Raw genomic sequence first — 21,461 nt, 5'->3', positions numbered from 1 at the left:
ACAAACTGCAGCTGTTGAAAAGGCCCTCAGCTCTGAACTCGGTAGAATCTGCACCTGGCTCGCTGATAACAAACTCTTTACACCTTGGAAAAACTGAATGCATTCTCTTTGGATCAAATAGTAATCTCAGCAAGGCAGATGGCTTCTTGGTTAGAGTGGGTGACAATATTATCACACGAAAAGATGAAATTACCTACCTAGGTTCCATCCTGGAGGCTAATCTTTCCGGTGATAAAATGGCCACCAACGTAATCAAAAAAGAACAAGATTCCTTTACAGGATCTCCTCACTGGTCAACAAAAACACCTTGAAGACCCTAACAGGAGCCCTCGTACAAGGTTTCTTCGACTATGTATGCACCTCTTGGTACCACAACAGACTTCCCAAAACAAACTGGTCAGCATTTTTGAGTGGTGTAAACCACTCCTACAACTGGCTTTGTTAGTTTACGTGTCTGTCTGTTCGTACCAAAAAATGAGCATGGTTGCTATGGTCACCCAGTTCACCCGGGTGTGATTTCAGCTTTGTTAGTTTACGTGTCTGTTCGTACCAAAAAAATCACACCCGTGTGAACTGAGTGGTGTAAGGTTTTATATAGCATGATCAGCTGTGGTCTGACGTAATGTCTGACGTTAAAGATCTTTGGCTAGGTAGACTCGTCTTCTGATGTGATGATTTGTGACCATGAAGTTGATTCAGCTGGAGTTTTTGTCCGATGTGAGGTATTATATAAGGTAAGGTATTATATAGCCTGATCAGCTCTGATCTGACGTAATGAAATCACACCTGGATGTGATTTCACAACTGGCTTTTTTTGTGCAGAGAAAATGACCATGGTTGCTACGGTCATCCAGTTCACCCGGGTGTGATTTAATTACGTCAGAAATTATTTTGAACATAGCAACCATGCTCATTTTTTTCTGCACACAAAAGCCAGTTGTAGGAGTGGTTTACACCACTCAAAAAATAGCATGGTTGCTATGGTCACTCAGTTCACACGGGTGTGATTTCATCGTCAGACATTACGTCAGACCACAGCTGATATACAGCTATATAATACCTTACACCACTCAGTTCACACGGGTGTGATTTTTTTTCTTTTCAATCACTTTGGGACAAATAGCAACATTTCTTTCTCAAGAATATTGAATACTATATACTTCCACTAGGTGGAGGTACGCGGCTTTATTACTGGTACAACGCAGGCAGGCAAATGAAGAAGTCAAGGAGAGCATCCACAACAATCCACACAACATGGCGACGTGCATGAGTGTGATGATCGCTCGGCTCGGTGTCACAACCACACTGCGTGCATACAGACCGGTGGTGACCTGCAGCCGACATGCGAGGCAGCAGCAGGGGACAGATCGGGTGCTGCTGTCCACCCCGCATCGCCTGTCTCACCACCATAGCATCCGCAGCAGTCTGTATGAGCACATCCAGGCAGGCTACAGTGACAAGCCCCGCATAGACATGTCAGAGGTGTGTGACAACCCCGAGCAGGTCATAGCGAACGTGGAGAACCGGAAGGGGGACCTACGAGGGGATGATGTCAGGGAGATGGTAAGGTGCTTGTTTTATGTGTCAGGCAGCAGGGCTCCTTTCTTACACGTTTTAATTTCAAGGTAGGACCCCGGGGGAAAAAAGGGTAAGGGTCCATCCATTGGGAACCCCATACCCCCTCAGGCCCAAAATCCTGAGGGTCCCTGGACCCCAATATGAGCCAGTGTTTTTTGTTTTGGCTACTCAATTATTCTGCCCCATATTCTGAATATTGCTGAACCATTGGTGCTAAAGCGGGTTGCCTGTACTGTTGGAAAAAATATTGAAATTGTATATATATATTTTTTATCACATCCAGTATTGTCTTGTTATTACGGGCGGCAGTGGGTCAGCGGTAGAGTTTTGATTGATTGATTGATTGATTGATTGAAATATTTATTAACAGTTTGCAGAATTACAGTACATTTCAAGCACAAACTCAATACAAAGACTGTTAACTGTGAGTGGACGACCCAATTAAGCATTACACTTGTTTACAAGAGGGTCCACCATGTTCAATTCATCAAAACATTTAGAGACGTACAAATAGACACTTCTATATAGACAAAGAACAGAACAGGAATTCATCATAATGGAGGTAAAAAGGGAAAAGAAACATACAGTGAGGGAAAAAGGGGGGGGGGGGGGGGATTCAGATTTTACGGGGGTCAGTTTCGAATTGCAGCCATCCGTAGGTGCCCTTTGAGAGCGGTTTTGAAGGAGTCAAGGGATTCGCATGTCTTAATGACTGTTGGTAGGGCGTTCCACATTTTGGTGGCATAGGAGCGAAAATAATTTAGTGCCGAATCTGGGCTGTACATGGTTCGTTGCACTCCCTCTGGTGTTGTGGGTGTGGACTTCGTTAACATTAAGGAAGTATCTAGACAGGTATATGGGTATCTTGGTGGTGTATCGAATCTTGTGGACCAGACCCATTGCAAGATGCTGTACTCTGTCGTCGACCCTAAGCCATTCCAGCCAGCCTGTCAAAGTGGGCAGGGGTGATGTGGGTTTGGGGGGTGAGGCGAAGTAGGAGCCTGACCAGTTTGTTTTTGGAAGTCTGGAGCCTAGTTTTAAGGGCCTTTGAGGTGCTGTGGTACCAGGAGGTGCATGCATAGTCAAAGAAACCTTGTACGAGGGCTGCTGTTAGAGTGACCGGATGGTAACCCTAGGTTGCCACTTCGAACCCCGGGCTCCCCCAGAGCAAGAATGCGAAGAACAAGAATGCTTTTTGAAACAAATAGAGTTTTAAAATAGATTTAAAACATTTAAGGGAGTCCGTTGTGAGGCGAAGTGTCCTTGAGCAAGACTGAACCCCTAATTGCTCCCGATGTGCAGGTTGGTGCTTTGCATGGTTTCCGCCGCCATCGGTGTATGAATGGGTGAATGTAATGCACAATCTCTGTAAAGCGCCTTGGATAAAGGCACTATATAAATACACCATTTACCAAGGTTCAAGTTGGCAGAGCGCATTTCCAGTATTGTAATTGTTATTGTCAGCACAGTCAGCAGGGCATGCCACACGAGCCCTGAAACACGACGGTCATATCATGACAGACAGCGGTCATGTGAACCATGGTTAGCCACACCCAGAGCCATAGAGTAAGACAGAGTTATGCAAACTCTGTTCACTTCATGGGGCCAGTCCAATGGCGGCTCTTCTACAGTGGCGTGCCCAGATAGACACTAGGTGGTGCTAGAGCACCTGCCCTTTTCCCTCTGGACAGCAATGTGCCCTTTAATTTTTTTTTAATAATAATTAAAGAATTGTACAGTGTACAGTATGTGGACCATTGTGACATTGATCAATTCTTTATAAAAAGCTTCTAATATATTATTTATGACCCAAAATCTATAAATCTCACACTATTAAGGCAACCGGCTGGTTCCACACGCTGCACAAGGTGCCCTTTTTTTAGCACCTGCCCCTCTAAATATATGTGCACGCCACTGCTCTTCTACATAGACTTCTATTGGTTTGTCCCTATTTGAAGGCTTCAAATAGGGATCAAATAGGGACAACCGCGCGAGTACATGAACCACGTGACCGGGCTGTTTTCTCCCTCTATATCGCAACTCTTCTGTTGGATGGCTCTGGCCACACCAACATTCCACTGCTAGCCATGTACCTGTATGAGTGAGTGACAATTAATTAACACTGAGGATTTTACTGGGCTCTATTTGCATATGTGCATTATAAAGAATTGGCATACAAAACCAGACACACAGATAATGATGATATCAATCATTATATCCAGTCCATATCTGTGTGTCTGGTTTTGCATTTCAAATAATTTCACTCGTCTCTCTCTCTCTCTCTCTCTCTCTCTCTCAGGCCAAGGTGTGGCAGCAGCTGCAGGCGGTGAGGAGGGACATCTGTGAGCTGGAGCAGCAGAAGAAGCATATCAGTGACTCAGTCAGAGCCCTAGTGGTCAGTAATCAATACCAAAAGTACACTGATGATATTGAAGAGGGGAGTACTGGAGCTGTTGGGGCAGAAACCTCCTATCTCCATATTCTAACTTTTTGACTTGTTCATGCTACAGCGACGACGTTGTTTTTTTCCCCCGAGCTTGTCGATCTTCTGCTTTTGCTGTTTTTGAATTTGAATCCTGAAAAGTACCAGTTTTGGACATAATGAGGTTTCCACCCGACAGGGACAAAATGTGATTGCAATTAGCCCTTCACTAAATCCCACCCCAAAAAGCGATTGTCCAATGCCAATCCAAATAGTTTAGCAACGGTTGCTATGCAGGTCAAGCTTTCTTCGCTGCTAACGTGCCTATTGGACAAGGATGGATTGGGGAGGGACTTAGTGAAGGGCTAATTGATTTCAGTAGCATCTTGGTTCAGATTTCAGCACCATTAAAGGTAGGTCTTTATTAATCCCACGGGAGAAATACAAGTTTCAAGTCTCACCCAGCTGGTAATTGCTCAGATCAGATGGCCATAAAGATCACTTGGAGGGAGCTCTCAGGGCCCAAGGGCCCTATTTTCGCCAGTGCCTTACCCCTTATCCCTAAACTGATTTTGCCTTTTTTCTTTGCCTGTGATCCCCCAAAACAATTATATTTGAACTGGGGGACCTCCCCCCCTGCCCACCCCACCCTGACAAGCACTTGGAATTGTAGGAGTTAGCTTGACTTGATTCCATAGATAAATATTGTGAAAATAGCTAAACTACAAGCTATGTGCTTGTACATCGGCTATTTTCAAATGTGTTGCCTCTCTTAGGTAATATTTGACAATTCTTTATAGTAGTCTATATTTTGTTGATTACTTTTGGTGTAGTAATGGTCAAAGGTATTAACAATGTCTTAAAAGTAATTAAATTGAAATTTCAGTAATGTGCAGATACAATGTATTCACTTAAGGTGGCCTTACACTAGCCGATTTTTTTCAATCTGAAATCTGATAGCACCACACACTACAGGATAATCGGAGCGGGGCAGAGCAAATATCAAACATTCTTGATGTTGATCGGGCCGATCGCGCTTTGAGCGGTCGGGCACCCCCCGAGCATCAAAAATGCCCGATTATCGGCTAGTGTAAGGCCACCTTTACTGTATGTTGGTTTGTTTAAATAAGATATGACCGGCTGCCCACCATTAGATTAGGTGATCAATGACACAATGGAGTTTCTATTATTTAGTTCTTCGTATTAATATAAAATAACATATCTTATGTAGTTGACATTTCATCTTGTATCTATCTCCACAGGACCACAATGACAAGAAAACCCTGGCTAACGTAAGCTAAACTTTGACTTAATCATCACATCGTCTCTTGAGTCAATTAGTCTTAACGTTCTTATAATCGCCTAATCTCAATTATTTGAGATAATCGCAATTATGTTTTGTTTAATTATCATTACATACAATGTTCATATAAAAATAAAATCTAAAATAGTGGAATACGCATCACGATGTGACGTGTTTTCAGCTTGTAGATTGGCTATTTCCACTTTTAATGTTTATTTAATGTTTTTATTATGTGCTTATTTGTCATATCGGACCTGTGCCTTTTATTCTGCCTTTTGTTTTATGAAGCCTTTTTATTCATAATGTTCCAACACAATTAAATTAATTGTTAATCGCAATCATTTGAGTGGCAATTAATCGTAAAAGTAAAATGTCAAAATCGTACTTTCGTCATAATGATGATTTGTCACTCAGCTGCCGGAGTACAACCAGGCTCGGAAGAATGGTCGAGACATCCGCGTCCGGCTCAATGACCTGTACCCCAAAGAGACTGAGCTGGAACAGGAGCACTACAGACAAGCTCTCAGACTGCCCAACACCACACACCCTGATGTGGTGAGCATTCACGCACGCACAGGCGAACAACAAGGCCGTATGCCAAATTATAAATTAGGCTGTAGTCGTTGAAAACGGTGTGGTCGTTCCAAGGTTATTAAATCTCCCCATTTCCTATTCCAGCCAATCGGAGAGGAGAGCCAAGCCAGAGTGTTGGAGCTGGTTGGGGAGAAACCAGGTGACGTGAACCTGGTTCTCTGTCGGGTGGAAACCTCATATGTCCAAAACTTTACTTTACGTTACTCTTCAGGATTCAAATTTAAAAATCACACCCGTGTGAAGTGAGGGGCGCTAATATATTAAAGTCTAACTCGTTGATTAGGTGATGTAATGGTGATGTAAAACAAACGGTGCCAACACAAACATGAAATGCCATCAACAATAAAGAGACAATATGACGTAATGAGGAACAATATGACGTAATGAGGAACAATATGACGTAATGAGGAACAATATGACGTAATGAGGAACAATATGATGTAAATTTTCCCTTCAATATCAATGGCGTTTTTAACATAAAACCTATATATAGGAGGGGCAATGCGCCCCTCAAAAATAGCAAAAGTAGCAGATCACCCAAGCTTGCATTTCAAGCTTGGGGATCTGACTTTGTGTGGCGCTGTATATGATCAAGTAGGACGTTAATTGATGACACAAAAGGTTAGACCATGGAGATAAGAGATTTCTGCCCGACGGCAACAGCTTATTTGTGTGAAATGCACATACTGTATAAATGGATTCGTCATCTTGTCACCTAATTTGTAACACATTCACGGCTACATGTTGACCTCCATTTTCTCTTCGTTTTGCTACAGTCTTTGAGTTCAAACCCAGAGGCCACGTAGAGCTAGGGGAGAAACTGGGCATTTTAAGGCAAAGGTGAGACTTTTCCATTTAAACATTCTTCACAATATCTGCTGTCCATTGTCTTGTAAAGTTCTAATGATTTTGTGTAGCTATTGTGTTGTGTATGTAATCTTCACATAAATAAGTATACATTTATGCCACCGATAAAATTGTTCTCCTCCACCCTCAGATATTTTATTTGGAATGAGGTTTGTGTTTAACTTTGTAGATGACATACAGTCAGAGCACTCTCTCTGGTCTTCTCAAGCTGGTATTTGCCCTGTCTAATATTGTAGCTAATTTTAATTTCCTCTCTGCTCTTGCATGTAAAACAATACTTGTGTATTAAACAAATCCCAGGATGTAGGAAAGAAATGACCAAATACATTATTTGACAGCACCTCCTGTCATGACCTTAAAGGGGCATTCCACTCATTATCAACATTTTACTATGTCATTAATATACCTTAGAGCTGTTGTGTGGAAATAATAAAAAAGTCCCCCCATTCTGTGTTTCCTAGAACTAGATGTCTGAAAATAATCATTAACATGGTGAAACACATCTTGATGAGATCATCAAGATGTGTTTCACCATGTTAATGGGTTTTTTCATAATTACAGTTCTAGGAAACAAAATGGGGGGACCTTTTTATTATTTCCACACAACAGCTCTAAGGTATATTAATGACATAGTAAAATGTTGAAAATGGGTGGTTTTCCCCTTTAATGGAACATTTTCTGTGCATTTTTCTACTGTCCAGAACAACTTTTATACTGATTGTCCTTGTGCTGGTGTGTATAAACCATTGGCTTGTTTTATCTTCCAGGCATCTGGCCCATATTTCTGGCCACCGGTCGTATTATCTGAGGGGAGTGGGAGCCAGATTGCAGACCGCTCTGCAGAACTTTGCCTTGGACATGTTACAACGGCGGGTAAGTCTTGTGTGTGGCAAAGACGACGATGAAGTCTATAGATATGAACGTGTGTAGTCATTTTCCTCTACTTACTGACTGCACAACATCAGGCCTCTTGTTTGTCTTGCCACATCTACAGGGCTTCATCCCCATGGTGGTGCCAGACATTTTGAAAGGAGCCGTTTTCGTGAGTACCAGAACTTTGCTCTCGGCCCGGGCTTCCGGCGTTGTGGACCGGGCACCCTAAGCTGCTATGCTGCGTGCCACTTCCAATCTCTCCTCATTTCATGTCACTCTACTGTCCTATCAATAAAGGCATGAAATCCCAAAAAGAAAATCTTTAAAAAAAAGAGGAAAAACAAAGAACATTTCTCTCCCATTTGACCTTGACCTCAAAGTAGTTGGGTTGACATACCTGGATATCGTAGGATACACAACAAGCTAGAAACGCGTCACTTCACGCTGCATGTTCGAGCTTTACTTGCAGTTCTGCTATTTTTGTTGCTTTTGGATGACACTGTAGTATGGTCAAGTATTAGGCCAAGTAGGGTATTAATTTACGAGGAAAAAACCCCCCACAACAAGTTTAGATTAGAATGTGGAGAGAATAGGTTTCTGCACGGCAGCAATTCAGTATTTTAGCTGTGACGTGAGCGCCCCCTCCTGAGATACTTCCGGGTCCTACTTTTGTGTCGCTTTTGTGTCCCCATAGAGTTATACTGTGACGCTCCGTCGGACTAAATCTGAGACCACGAAAGTCTCATTTTACCGCTTTTCTCGCAACAACACAGCTGCGCTGCTCTCCCAAATCTGGCTGTGACAGGCCGTCTGCCCCACACGGAATACTATTGCCATTTTATTTCATTGTGTCAACTAAATCCTCATTAATGCAAACTAGATTCAACATACTCAAGCCTGCAAACATTCTAAATAAATATGACTGTTACCACCTTCAATAATAATAATAGTCTTTATTGTCTCCACATCATATATTTTTTTTGTCATGGACTAATTGTACAAAACATTAATAATTCTACTCGAGTTGGAAGCATTAAGACCCATTTTAACCCTCAATGGCTTCCTTTCTGAAAAATAACGTCATTGTAAAAATATTCACGCGTTTAGATATTCTATTTACAATGAGTTGCGGACGGGAGCTGGTGCCACTTGGACCCGGACGTAACGTAGCACTACAAAATGACGTCGGACTTAAATACTGAATGATATACAGTGATATACACACCCTTCCCCTTTTCCTCTTTCTCTCGGTCGTCCCCTTCCAGGAGGGCTGTGGTATGCAGCCCAATGCTCATCGCTCTCAAGTGTACTCCCTGGACCCCACCCGCTTCCCTGACCTCAACCTGGCTGGAACTGGAGAGGTAGGAGTGGCAGGTAAGGCTGCAGTATACTGTATGCACTCATCACAGTAGGGTGGCAAGTGAGGCTCAACGAGAGTAAGACTGAGGTTATTATTTTTGGCCAACAGTCAGCCCCTTCCCTTGCCACCCCCAGGACCCCTCAGTGCTAATATCCACTCATCAGTAAAAAAAATCTGGGTGTGATGTTTGACAATAATCTTAAATTTAATAAACGGATCAGCTCTGTGGTCAAAACTAGTTTTTATCAACTTAGGCTCGTGTCCAGGATCAAGGGCTACCTTTCCCGACCTGACCTCGAGAGGGTCATCCACGCCTTTATTTCATCAAGGCTCGATTATTGTACTGCCCTTTATGCCGGCTGGCATGTAGGGCAGCAACAAAAGATCTCCACTTCAGTCTGTCCTGGGCCAGCGTCTTTTTAGATCCCCAGGTGTGATGCAGGGTCTTCAACTCTCCCTCCACTGTCCTACGCCATGTGTTCTTGGGTCGGCCTCTTTTGCGTTTGCACTCTGGTGTCCAGTGAAGTGCAGTTTTGGTGACGTTGTCTTGTTCTCTACGTATTACATGCCCAATCCATTTCCACCGCCTTCTCATAAGGATGGTATCCATGTTTTCTTGTTTGCACAGATCAAGAAGGTGTTGGTTGGAGATGGTTTTGGGCCAGAATATTCGTTGGATTTTCCTTAAGCTTTTGGTGTGGAAGGTTGACAGTTTGTGGAGATCATTTTCTGTCGTTCTCCAACATTCAGAACCGTATAGCAGGGTAGACAGGACACAGCTCTGGTACAGTCTAAGTTTGGTGTTGGTGCTGTACTGGGCCGACTTCCAGACATTGTTAAGCCTCTGTAAGGTGTTTCTGGCCTTGCTGAGCCTGCTTGTGATGTCACTACCTGCGCCTCCATCATGACTTACTACGCTGCCTAAGTATGTGAAATGTTCTGTTGTGGGTAGGTTTATTCCTTCTATGTGTACTGGTGTGGGGTTTGGGATGTTGAGCACCATCAGTTCTGTCTTCTTCTGGTTGATCTTCAGACCTACTGTACTTGCTTTGCAGATTATTGTAATGCGCTATATATAGGCATGGACCAGTCTGCCCTCAGACGTCTGCAGCTTGTGCAAAACGAGGAGGCGTGATCATATCACTCCCATCCTTGCCTCACTCCATTGATTTTAAGATTTTATTATTTGTTTTTAAAGCCCTAAATGGTTTGCCCCCCCCTGTATTTATCGGTCCTCATGGACCCATACACCCCAGCCAGGGCCCTGAGGTCAGCTGACCAGCGGCTCCTGACCGTGCCCAATTCTAATTACAGGTCCAGAGGCGACCGTGCTTTTTCAGTGGCCGGCCCCAAACTCTGGAACTGTCTGCCCGCTCCTTAGAGGCTTTTAAGTCTTTGCTTAAAACACATCTCTTGTTCTGCCCTTACTATACGTTTAGTGTACAGTCTGTATGGCTTGGCAGACAGCTAACAAAGTTCCCAATAAAGCTCCAAAAAGCAGTGACTTGGCTTAGGTTCTTTACTGGTGATAACTTAAATTTGTAAAACTGCAATACAGAAAAACAGAAAACACAGACATTTGTGTCAAATACAGTACAATCATAACCCAAAACATTAGTCCTTTTTATGCATCACACAAGCTTACAAAAAGAACATGTACTCACTGTACTAATTGCATTCAATGAATCAAATTACAAAACCTTTTAGAAATGATCAAACCAACTTACAAGCATATTGTTTTAAGAGCTAAGATATGCTTTAAGAGCCATAAAGTTTAACAATTAACACAAACTTACAGACTTATCCTGTCCAAGGCCTGAGAGAAAGGGTTAACTCAACATGGAGTGACTCACTGCCAGTGAGTGAGCTCTTGACAGTGTGCTGGCTTGAACTGAACTGACTTTGACCAAACTAATCACCTATGAAATACCCTGGTGAGGCTACCAGGTGAGGAGAGTTACTAATTAGGCAAAGGAACATTGGTCTCCATTACACATGCAAGGCTTAAAGGTAAACTACATAGAAAGTAAACAGCACACTCCCCGCATGGTATAATTGGTTATACCACTATACAGTCTCTTTTTGAAGAACAATTTCTGAAACACACTTTTTGTCGTGACCGGGATCAGCCTTGACGAAGAGTCCTGTAGGCCACCCACCCCCCGTCACCTGAGAGTCCCCCAACAGCATGACATCTCCAACTTGCAGATTGGGCTTTTCAGCCTGCCATTTCATCCTAGGCTGTAGAGTCTCCAGGTATTCCTGCTTCCAGAAGCTATCAGAGAGGACCTGGACTCTACTAGGACTAGAGCAGTTGAACTTCTTATTAACATGAATGGTGGTAGGGCAATTGCTTAGTGGTGGGATGAAGACTTCCTCATGCTCCCCGCACTGATCTTCCTCAGTTGATAAGCGCTCCGTTAAGAATCTTTCTTCCCTTCCTTGTTTGACCGTAGCTTCTCCATCGTTGTCCATTGTTAGCTGGTGCACTGATGAAGAGTGAAGTATGGGATGTTTTGCAACATGGTGTGAATATTTACAATAGCCTGCTTCAGACTGCTGCTGCTGCTCTTCATCCTGTCGCTGCTGAAGCACTTCGTCCTGGCGACGCTGAAGCACTTCGTCCTGCTGCTGCTGAAGCACTTCGTCCTGGCGACGCTGAAGCACTTCGTCCTGCTGCTGCTGAAGCACTTCGTCCTGCTGCTGCTGAAGCACTTCGTCCTGGAGACGCTGAAGCACTTCGTCCTGGCGACGCTGCTGCTGAAGCACTTCGTCCTGGCGAAACTGCTGCTGAAGCACTTCGTCCTGGAGACGCTGAAGCACTTCTTCCTGGAGACTCTGCTGCTGAAGCACTTCGTCCTGGAGACGCTGCTGCAGAAGCACTTCGTCCTGGAGACGCTGAAGCACTTCGTCCTGCTGCTGCTGAAGCACTTCGTCCTGGCGACGCTGAAGCACTTCGTCCTGCTGCTGCTGAAGCACTTCGTCCTGCTGCTGCTGAAGCACTTCGTCCTGGAGACGCTGAAGCACTTCGTCCTGGCGACGCTGCTGCTGAAGCACTTCGTCCTGGAGACGCTGAAGCACTTCGTCCTGGCGACGCTGCTGCTGAAGCACTTCGTCCTGGAGACGCTGCTGCTGAAGCACTTCGTCCTGGCGACGCTGCTGCTGAAGCACTTCGTCCTGGCGACGCTGCTGCTGAAACACTTCTTCCTGGCGACGCTGAAGCACTTCGTCCTGTTGCTGCTGAAGCACTTCGTCCTGGCGACACTGCTGCTGAAGCACTTCGTCCTGGCGACGCTGAAGCACTTGGTCCTGCTGCTGCGCTTCATACTGTTGTCGCTGCTGCGCTTCATGTTGTCGCTGCTGCGCTTCATGTTGTTGTCGCTGCTGCGCTTCATGTTGTCGCTGCTGCGCTTCATGTTGTCGCTGCTGCGCTTCATGTTGTCGCTGCTGCGCTTCATGCTGTCGCTGCTGCGCTTCATGTTGTCGCTGCTGCGCTTCATGTTGTAGCTGCTGCGCTTCATGTTGTCGCTGCTGCGCTTCATGCTGTTGCTGCTCCAGCGTTTTATAAGGTTGCTGCTCCACTGCTTTATACTGCTGCTGCTGCAGTGATTCATACTGTTGCTGCTGAAGCATTTCAGACTGTTGTTTCACGTACTCACTTGTGCGTTGAGCTGAGCTGAATGACGGCAATTTAGTTTTGATTTGGCTCCTGTGGGTTCCTTCATTTTCTTCTAGAACACATTGTAGTGCGTCTGCTTCAGCTGATGCAATTTCTGCAGCTTCCTCTGATTTTAGCAACAGCAGATTAGCTTGTAGATTAGCTTGTTGTTTTAACATTGCTGCTTCCTTGTGTGCATAGGCTAGTTTGACAAGTGCAGCTTGTGCTTTAGCACGTGCTTTTACTGCAGCAGTACTGATTGGTTTTGAGCTCTTCATCATCTTTTCAATGTGACATGATGAAGAGAATAAACTGCAGTGTTGAGCCATGTCTTTCTGTGAAGCCCGCTGTGCTTAAAGTCTTTTTACTGTTCTGCCCTTACTATACGTTTAGTGTACAGTCTGTATGGCTTGGCAGACAGCTAACAAAGTTCCCAATAAAGCTCCAAAAAGCAGTGACTTGGCTTAGGTTCTTTACTGGTGATAACTTAAATTTGTAAAACTGCAATACAGAAAAACAGAAAACACAGACATTTGTGTCAAATACAGTACAATCATAACCCAAAACATTAGTCCTTTTTATGCATCACACAAGCTTACAAAAAGAACATGTACTCACTGTACTAATTGCATTCAATGAATCAAATTACAAAACCTTTTAGAAATGATCAAACCAACTTACAAGCATATTGTTTTAAGAGCTAAGATATGCTTTAAGAGCCATAAAGTTTAACAATTAACACAAACTTACAGACTTATCCTGTCCAAGGCCTGAGAGAAAGGGTTAACTCAACATGGAGTGACTCACTGCCAGTGAGTGAGCTCTTGACAGTGTGCTGGCTTGAACTGAACTGACTTTGACCAAACTAATCACCTATGAAATACCCTGGTGAGGCTACCAGGTGAGGAGAGTTACTAATTAGGCAAAGGAACATTGGTCTCCATTACACATGCAAGGCTTAAAGGTAAACTACATAGAAAGTAAACAGCACATCTCTTCTCCCTGGCTTTCAATGTTGTTTGACCTAATTAACCTGTCTAAATACTTGTGTTCCTTTTATGTTGTTTTTACTATGCTATTTGTGTAAATGTGCTCTATAAATAAAGTTTGGTTTGATTTGATTTTGATTTGAAGCTTGACTGTATATATGTAATAATATCCTCTCCATTCCAGGGTTCTTCATGGACCATGCTGTGAACTGGAAGGACCTGCCAGTAAGGTGACAAAGCACTTCTTCTGTTTGGGAGTTTAGTCACTTAGAAGTGTATGAATGATGGCACATTTCTAAATGGAATTACTGTACAGCAGGGGTATTCAACTATACAGTAGATTGGCCAGGGGGCCACAATTGTAAAATTACTTTTAAGTCGGGGCCACCAGACAGAAAAAGGAAATAAAAGTTCATGGTTTAAGTCTTTATTATTTACTTTGTGCTTGGTACTAAGGTAAAAATAACATTTTATTGTCTACTTATGTGAACGAATGTGAAAGAATTATTAAACATAAATGAAAACAGTAAATGAAAAAACACGGCCCCTCACGTATTAGGGGGGCAGTATGAGTCACCAGAAAAAAAGAACGGGTATTTTGGATGAATCTATCATGGTTGAAATGGAGTTTAAAGTTATAATGGGCTTGGCAGCTAAAATTAATCTAGTAATTACTGAATCAAGCAACTTAAAAACTGTCTGGGGGTGTTCACATAAGCCTGAGTAGACGATAAAATGTCCAAAATGTTTTTTGAAAGTGAAATATCCCTTTAAGAAAAGTAATGTAGTTAAGTATGAAAAGTAAAAGTACAATAATCTAAATTAAGAATATCAGGTGTTTCATCAGTGCAATATATCAAAACAGAGGCAAATCAACAGGAAAGAGCACAGCATGAGTTTTTAATGCAGTCCGTCCATTGCATAACATCCCCCTCAATTTATGACTACCTAGGTTTGAGTGGACCATGTACAGGCTTTAGTTTAGACATACTATTGGTCTGACTGTCATTAGACCGACAACCTATACCTCAAAGGTTGCACGGCTTAAACAATACCAATCCAATAGGCCTACAGGGAACAGGATAGTAAACAAACCCTTAAATGCTAAACTCCTAAATGGCTCTTAATTAGAACAGAGCCAGGACAATAGCAGTAACACAAAGCCATTCAGATTCAAAATCAGACCATCTTGGTCTGAGGTTGACACTAATGGGCTTGATGGGTGGACTTAATCCCCTCAAAAGTTGAATCATCAAGGTTGAATCATCAATCAACACTTTAATCGTTGACCTCAGAGCTATACGACTAGATTAAGCCTGACTAAAACTAAATATAAGATTGAGACATTTTTTAAGACTAAAACTTAATTGCCCAGACTCTTCTTCAACCAAGATGGCGAAAGCAAACATTCTTTGTTCGGTACTCATACAATAGTTTGGTACAAAACACTGAAGTCCTTAAACCAGAAACCTAACCACAAGCACGGAGCAGCACATGTTCTACCGTTGTTTCCGCATGTCGGTCCGTTGGTGTGTCTAATCTGCCTGTGCACCCCCCAGCCCCCACCCAATAGCATCCTGGGATGAATGTCATGATGCCCTAACTCTCAACTAATGGTTCATGAAACACATCATGAGAGCTTGTGCCCTCTCTCTCTCTCTCTCTCTCTCTCTCTCTCTCTCCCCTCTTCTAAGACGAAAGTAGACAGAAAATTGGTCCAATTTATAGTGAGAACCAATTATATGAAGATAGGCTGAAAATCGGTGAAGTCTCTACTCTTCACACAAAGAGTCTTCCATGCCAGGGTCCGGGTGCACACGACACATTGAAATACTTACTATTTTCTCAATAAAAAATGTGCAAATATAGTATGAAGCAGTACAGTATGTCACCAAAATGGACATAATTATGTCCATTATCGTCCTATTAGGACCTTTATAGTACATAGCAATGGACCTCATGTTGTACTATAGCACACAACCCTTAATTCTTAACCATTAACACGTTTTGGTTAAGTTATTAAAAACGTTCAAAATGGTCTTCCTGTTCAACCAACCATCCATGAATATGGAATGTGTTCAGGGCCAGTTAAATGTCACTGCTGTACATGCAATAAAATGGCAATACATTAAAAAGACAAACGCCAGAGCTATTAAATTGTCATTGGGACAACATTAGTCGGAATAAATAATATATAAAAAGCCTGTCTGTGAAAAAACACAAAGTATGGAGATAAGAGGTTTCTGCCCGACAACAACCACATGGTGTGTCATTTCCTGCCACAGGACTGTGTGCAGCAGCACATGTTACAGATCAGAGACCGACACGGGCAGAGAAGCCTGGGGACTGTACCGAATCCATCACTTCAACAAGGTAATGCCAAACACAGCTATTATGGAGTGTCCACACTGTTGGTTAACAAATAGACAAGAAGAGATCCGCACACCGTTTTAAAAGCTCCCAAAATAATTTAATTATTTTGGGATGCTTAGGTATCGATACCTGACGAAGGCCCCTGAAACCGAAACGTTGTATTGTTTTCCGTTGTCATTCAATTATTTTGGGAGCTTTGAAAACGGTGTGCGGATCTCTTTTCTTTCTCAGCTATCCTTTTTGATCCTGCACCTGTTGAAATGTGTGGATGTGTGTGCACCTCTTCTTGACCATTGTGGTTAACAAGTAGACACCTTGCTTTTAAGCTATGTGTGTCCCTGGATCCGTCCCTGGCTGGCTGCCTGGCTGGCTGGCTGTGTCCGAGCACAAAAATAGCCTTTGGTTGGTTTTCACCACCAAGTGTCACTGTTGTGCAGCCTAACACACACACACACACACACACATATTAACTGTATATATGATGATTTTGGGTGTGACAGTACAGTACAGGGACCCCCACACGGTAACTGTAATTTCTCAACCATTTCGGAGGCGGGGAGGCTCGACGGAACCGGGCCGGCCCCCTGGGCACGTTCCTGTGGGTTTGGAACTTCCGGGGACCCCCACACAGAGTCTGTTGCACCACTCACTTCACACAGGTGTGATTTTAAATACTAGACCGGTGCCCGACTGTAGTGCACCAGGTCGGTAACAATGGAAGTTGGAGGAGATCCATGCCCCACCCGGCTATGCAATACCCGTTGTACCTGTGTCAGAGTACCCGTTCCACCCATCTGTCTGTCCCTTTTATGCCCATATATGGAAATGTCTGTATCTGTCTCTCTGTGTGCTTTATTCCTATATATGGAGTTCTGTGTCAGGCATGCCCACATTTGGAGTGTCAGAACAGGCCATCTCCATAAGCCTGAGCAGGTGTCCTGTCCAGAGCCCGGGCAGAGGCCTTTTGTGGCGGTTCTGGACCACCGTGGGTCCGACCGACTCGACACCGGTCACTGCACTCCCGGTGGGGGTGTGGAACGTGTGTGTCGAATTTGAAGTCGGTGGGGCCGAACGGTTGTCAAGTTACGTGCATTACAGCCGTACACACAGACAGAGACGTGGTGCATTTATAGATGACCAAAGTACACAGTTAAAAATCCCCTGTGTTAATTTTCCTGAGTGACAAAATGGACATGTTTGTTTGTGTGTGTGTGTGGGTGGGTGTGTGTGTGTCTGTCTATCTAGGTGGAGATGTTTGGGGTGACGGCAGATGAGACGGGAGAGGAGAGCACTCGGCTGCTAGAGGAGTTTGTCTCTCTCCAAAAGGAGATATTTTCCTCTCTGGAGCTACACTACAGGTTGGTAGTGGACAAACACACAAACATTCTCTCTCTGGCTCTGGCTCTCTCTCTCTCATTGCTACATCCATCTATATCATTGTGTTAAGCAAGTGGTTCTCAAACGTTTTCATCTCAAGAACCCCCAATTTGAAAAGATATACCAGGGAGGGACCACCATAAGAGAAGGCTTTTACGTACAGCTGTCAGAAGCGATTCACAACAAGGACCCCTAGCTTGATATGCATTAGGTTACAGACCCTTATTTGATTCCATTGTGATCTCTGGGACCCCCCGATCTACACTGTAGTATCATCCGTGTTCATTTGGTTCCATTTGTAATGTACACTCACAGATCCATAAGGGTCTGAACCCCTTCAAGGACCCCTTGAAGAAGACTTTGAGAATCACTGTAAAGTACTGCATACCTGTGTTTTTGAATATTGAATCCAAGTGATACTTGTTGTTTGTCTCTGTCTGGCAGGGTGCTGGACATGCCAACACAGGAACTGGGTGCTCCGGCCCACAGGAAGTTTGACATTGAAGCCTGGATGCCTGGGAGGGGCAATTATGGAGAGGTGACACATGCCATTTATATTTCCATGTGGGGGGGGGGGGGGGGGGGGGGGTGCGTCAGCTAGGTCGGGAGGTAACAAATAGGTTTGGGAACCGCGCATAATAACAATTCAATGATTTACTTTTGAGTTGTCATATAACAAATTAGTAGTTTTTATAATGTTCCTATTTCTTTGTAGCTGAGTGTGTTTATGTTTATGTGTGTGTGCGCCGCTGTGCGGGTATCTCAGATCTCCAGTGCCTCCAACTGCACAGACTACCAGAGCAGACGCCTCAACATCCTGTATGAGAGAGAGGACGGCAGCCTGCAGTATGCTCACACGGTAAGGCCATAGAGTAATAAAAGGATAGAGACTGAACCGGAGCGTTAGCTCCGGGAAAGTGTTTCTTGTCTCCCAAACATCATTAAAAAAAGATCTGGTTGCAAAAGGGGTGAAGTGGCCCTTTAAGCCGGGGGAGTTTTTCGTTACCACTGTCGCAAAATGTCTTGCTCAGGGTGGGATCTCTGCTCTACATGTAAAGTGTCTTGAGACAACTTGTGATTTGACATTTAAATAAAATGTAATTGAATTGAACGCAGGTTTAGTGGTTTTGACACCTCCATGAATGTCCCTGTCTAGGTGAACGCCACAGCGTGCGCCATCCCCAGAACCATCATCGCTATCCTAGAGACTCACCAGACTAAAGTAAGATGCTTGGGTGCATAAACATTTCTACGCGATGGTATCGGCTATCCGTATGCTCGATGTAACTGATCCTCCTCTCCCTACTCTTCTTCCTCCTCCTCCCTCCTCTCTCTTTGTCTCATGCAGGAGGGAACGGTGCGTGTCCCACGAGCCTTGCAGCCCTATCTGGGTCTGGAAGTGATTGAGAAGCCGACGTACACTCCACTGAGATACATCGGACCCAACCAGTCCAGTCGAGTGCCTAGACCTACTCCCAAGACCACATGAACTGTACTTGTACTGTCACTATTGCTGTCAAATGTTGGAGCGGTTGCGACTTTCCTGAAAGAAAGATCTGCATCGTGGAGCCTCTCAGAGGCCTTGCAAGTCATAAGTGGGAGCCGCGAACACGGACCCCTGCAGTAGAAGATCGCACAGGAGTATTCTCTTAACTTGAAAGACACAAAAGCCTTATGATGGGACATTTTGAAGCTGTTAAAGGGCTCTCTGGCATGAATGCATCGCAACCAAGCAAAAATGTCCTACAATAACTGTAGCCGCGTACTACTGTACGGTACCTTATTCAGTTCCTGGCTGGTGACCTGTGTTATTGCCCTCACTGTACTGTCACTCTCCACTGACCTGTCACTAAAAGAAATACCATAGAAACCTGCAGTTCTGATATGTTGGTTGGTATTGTAAATTAGATGATAACCACATTAATCCTGGTATACCTGTTTTTATTTTTATTTTCAAGTAAAAAATATTAACGATTTAAAACAAACCAGATCCTCAAATGCACGTGCCGTGAAGCGACGTGTTATGACCTTGTAGATCGGCTATTTTAGGCAATGGACCAGGAGGCCCAATGTGGTCCCAACTCTGAGGACCAGTAGTTTGTAACTCACTGGTTCTCAAAACCTTTCATGCCAGGGACCCCCCCCCAAAATGTATTTGGCCACGGACCCCCATCTGAACATTTTCTGCCAGGGACCCTCCAGACTAGAAAAAGTGTTATTTTGATACTTTTACATAGTAAACTAGAAACAGCCCTTGGAGCACAGGCCTCCACCAGGTCAGGAACATTTGATGTTTGGACAAAATGTGTAGGAGTATTGTAAACATGTTTTTTTTTTTCCATCTGGTGGTGCTATAATATGACAATGTTAACACCCTGAGCGGCATACATGGAGTTCTCCATCCTATCAAAAAGTAGCGCTCAGGACGGAGATTAATAAAAGGACGGAACTTTATTGATATCAAAACCGATCACTGAACTGAATGGAGTTCAACACTGTAAGAATGACCGTGTTAGTGGCTGGAGAAACAGTACAACAGGCATTGGTAAAGGTTAACCAATAGTATGTTTATTCACCAAAGAGCACTACCAACTGGCATGAATACAGGAAGCTCTCTACTCTCAGCACAGACCTCAGTTCACCTGCAAAATGGCAGCCCTTTATACCCAGCTGGAGATAATGGACTATCCCATCTGCAGGGGTGTCTTCAAATGAGAACATACCATAAATACATACATAAGCATACAATAAATACATAAATAACCTTAAACCATACAAATGTTACAAGTTTGTGAACTACACAAGTTATAAGTCCTTCACACTACAACATCAATAAGCAATCACAACAGCACATCTTAACCCCCCATGCTATCCTGACATGGTCCAGCCCAAAACTTACTGAAACACATCATAGGCAATTGTTAGGCATTCAATCAAACCTCAACAATAGAACTCCACATTATTGCACTTCCCAAACATATTGCATCTATAGAGCGTCGCAGTCCCGCCTCCTACCCTGGACCAGGAAATGAAACCCAATGCATTATTCTCATAGACATTTCTTAAAGTATTTATTTAAAGACGGTTACGCCGCGGACAAAGCCAACTCGAGTCGTGACAACTCATAACAAACAATATTTTGGACCAAACAAATAATTACAAAGAAGAAAAACAAAAAAAGTGTTGTAACCTGCCGTTTTTTTCTTCTTTCTAATTATTTGTTTGGTCCAAAATATTGTTTGTGTTGTCATGAGTTGTCACGACTCGAGTTGGCTTTGTCCGCGGCGTAACCGTCTTTAAATAAATACTTTAAGAAATGTCTATGAGAATAATGCATTGGGTTTCATTTCCTGGTCCAGGGTAGGAGGCGGGACTGCGACGCTCTATAACCCACATTGCACTTGCCCCTCATGTTTGTTAATCACCAAGCATTTCCCCAGGTGGAACTCGTTGGCTGAGTGGCCATCTCAGCTAAACAGGAAACTGTATTCAACAATAAAATCATGACTGCAAAATACAACTGTGCAAGTTAATGAGTGCCAATATGCCGTGCAACATAAGTAACAGAGGACCACTCTGTTACATTACCCTCCTCTCCATGCCCCTCAATCCTCTGGGTACTTGGAACAGGACTCTTCTTTGCAACATTTCACCCCTCCTCTCCAAGGTCCTCAATCTTCTGGCACTTGGTAGCGGCTACTGGGGACTCCTCGCAACATTTCACCCCTCCTCTCCAAGGTCCTCAATCTTCTGGCACTTGGTAGCGGCTACTGGGGACTCCTCGCACACTCACTGTAGTTCATTGCATTCACTTGTAGTTCATAGTTATTCATGTCGATTAAAACACATGGAGACAGTTGGAGCAGCTTGTGGCTCACTCTGGGGTCTGCTCACCATGGCCACCCCGTCAGTCTTTGCAGGTGGCACTGCTGGAGCTGGTGCTGCCAACATGAGAGCTCTTCTTCCATGGGCTGGTCTCTGGCTGGCTCTTCCTCCATAGGCTGGTCTCTGGCTGGCTCTTCCTCCATGGGCTGGACTCTGACTGCCTGTGTCCGGACAACAGACCT

General features: G+C 44.0%; 1 protein-coding gene across 1 annotated transcript; it reads left to right on the top strand.

Moving 5' to 3' along the window:
* Positions 1-1,206: 1,206 nt before the first annotated feature.
* sars2 (seryl-tRNA synthetase 2, mitochondrial) lies at positions 1,207-19,882 on the top strand. The gene is made up of 16 exons (XM_079514459.1): positions 1,207-1,563; positions 3,878-3,973; positions 5,263-5,292; positions 5,718-5,858; positions 5,982-6,036; positions 6,674-6,737; positions 7,532-7,637; positions 7,759-7,806; positions 8,903-9,011; positions 13,829-13,874; positions 15,930-16,017; positions 17,263-17,375; positions 17,839-17,932; positions 18,161-18,253; positions 18,551-18,616; positions 18,743-19,882. Exons 1-16 carry the CDS (start codon positions 1,255-1,257, stop codon positions 18,881-18,883), a joined length of 1,599 nt encoding a protein of 532 aa, XP_079370585.1. The 5' UTR covers positions 1,207-1,254; the 3' UTR covers positions 18,884-19,882.
* The last annotated feature ends 1,579 nt before the right edge of the window (positions 19,883-21,461 follow it).

The sequence above is a fragment of the Electrona antarctica genome (assembly GCF_951216825.1).
Source record: "Electrona antarctica genome assembly, chromosome: 11".
In the NCBI taxonomy this organism is placed as follows: Eukaryota; Metazoa; Chordata; class Actinopteri; order Myctophiformes; family Myctophidae; genus Electrona; species Electrona antarctica.
The sequence above is the reverse complement of the archived record's forward strand: the minus strand, read 5'-3'. Positions and strand labels throughout refer to the sequence as shown.

Bases quoted from the DNA above. Each gene is read 5' to 3' on its own strand.
- sars2 (XM_079514459.1), top strand. From the start codon at position 1,255: ATGGCGACGTGCATGAGTGTGATGATCGCTCGGCTCGGTGTCACAACC. The intron at 7,638-7,758 runs GTAAGTCTTGTG...CCACATCTACAG, and splicing joins TGGACATGTTACAACGGCGG to GGCTTCATCCCCATGGTGGT. The intron at 18,617-18,742 runs GTAAGATGCTTG...TGTCTCATGCAG, and splicing joins TAGAGACTCACCAGACTAAA to GAGGGAACGGTGCGTGTCCC.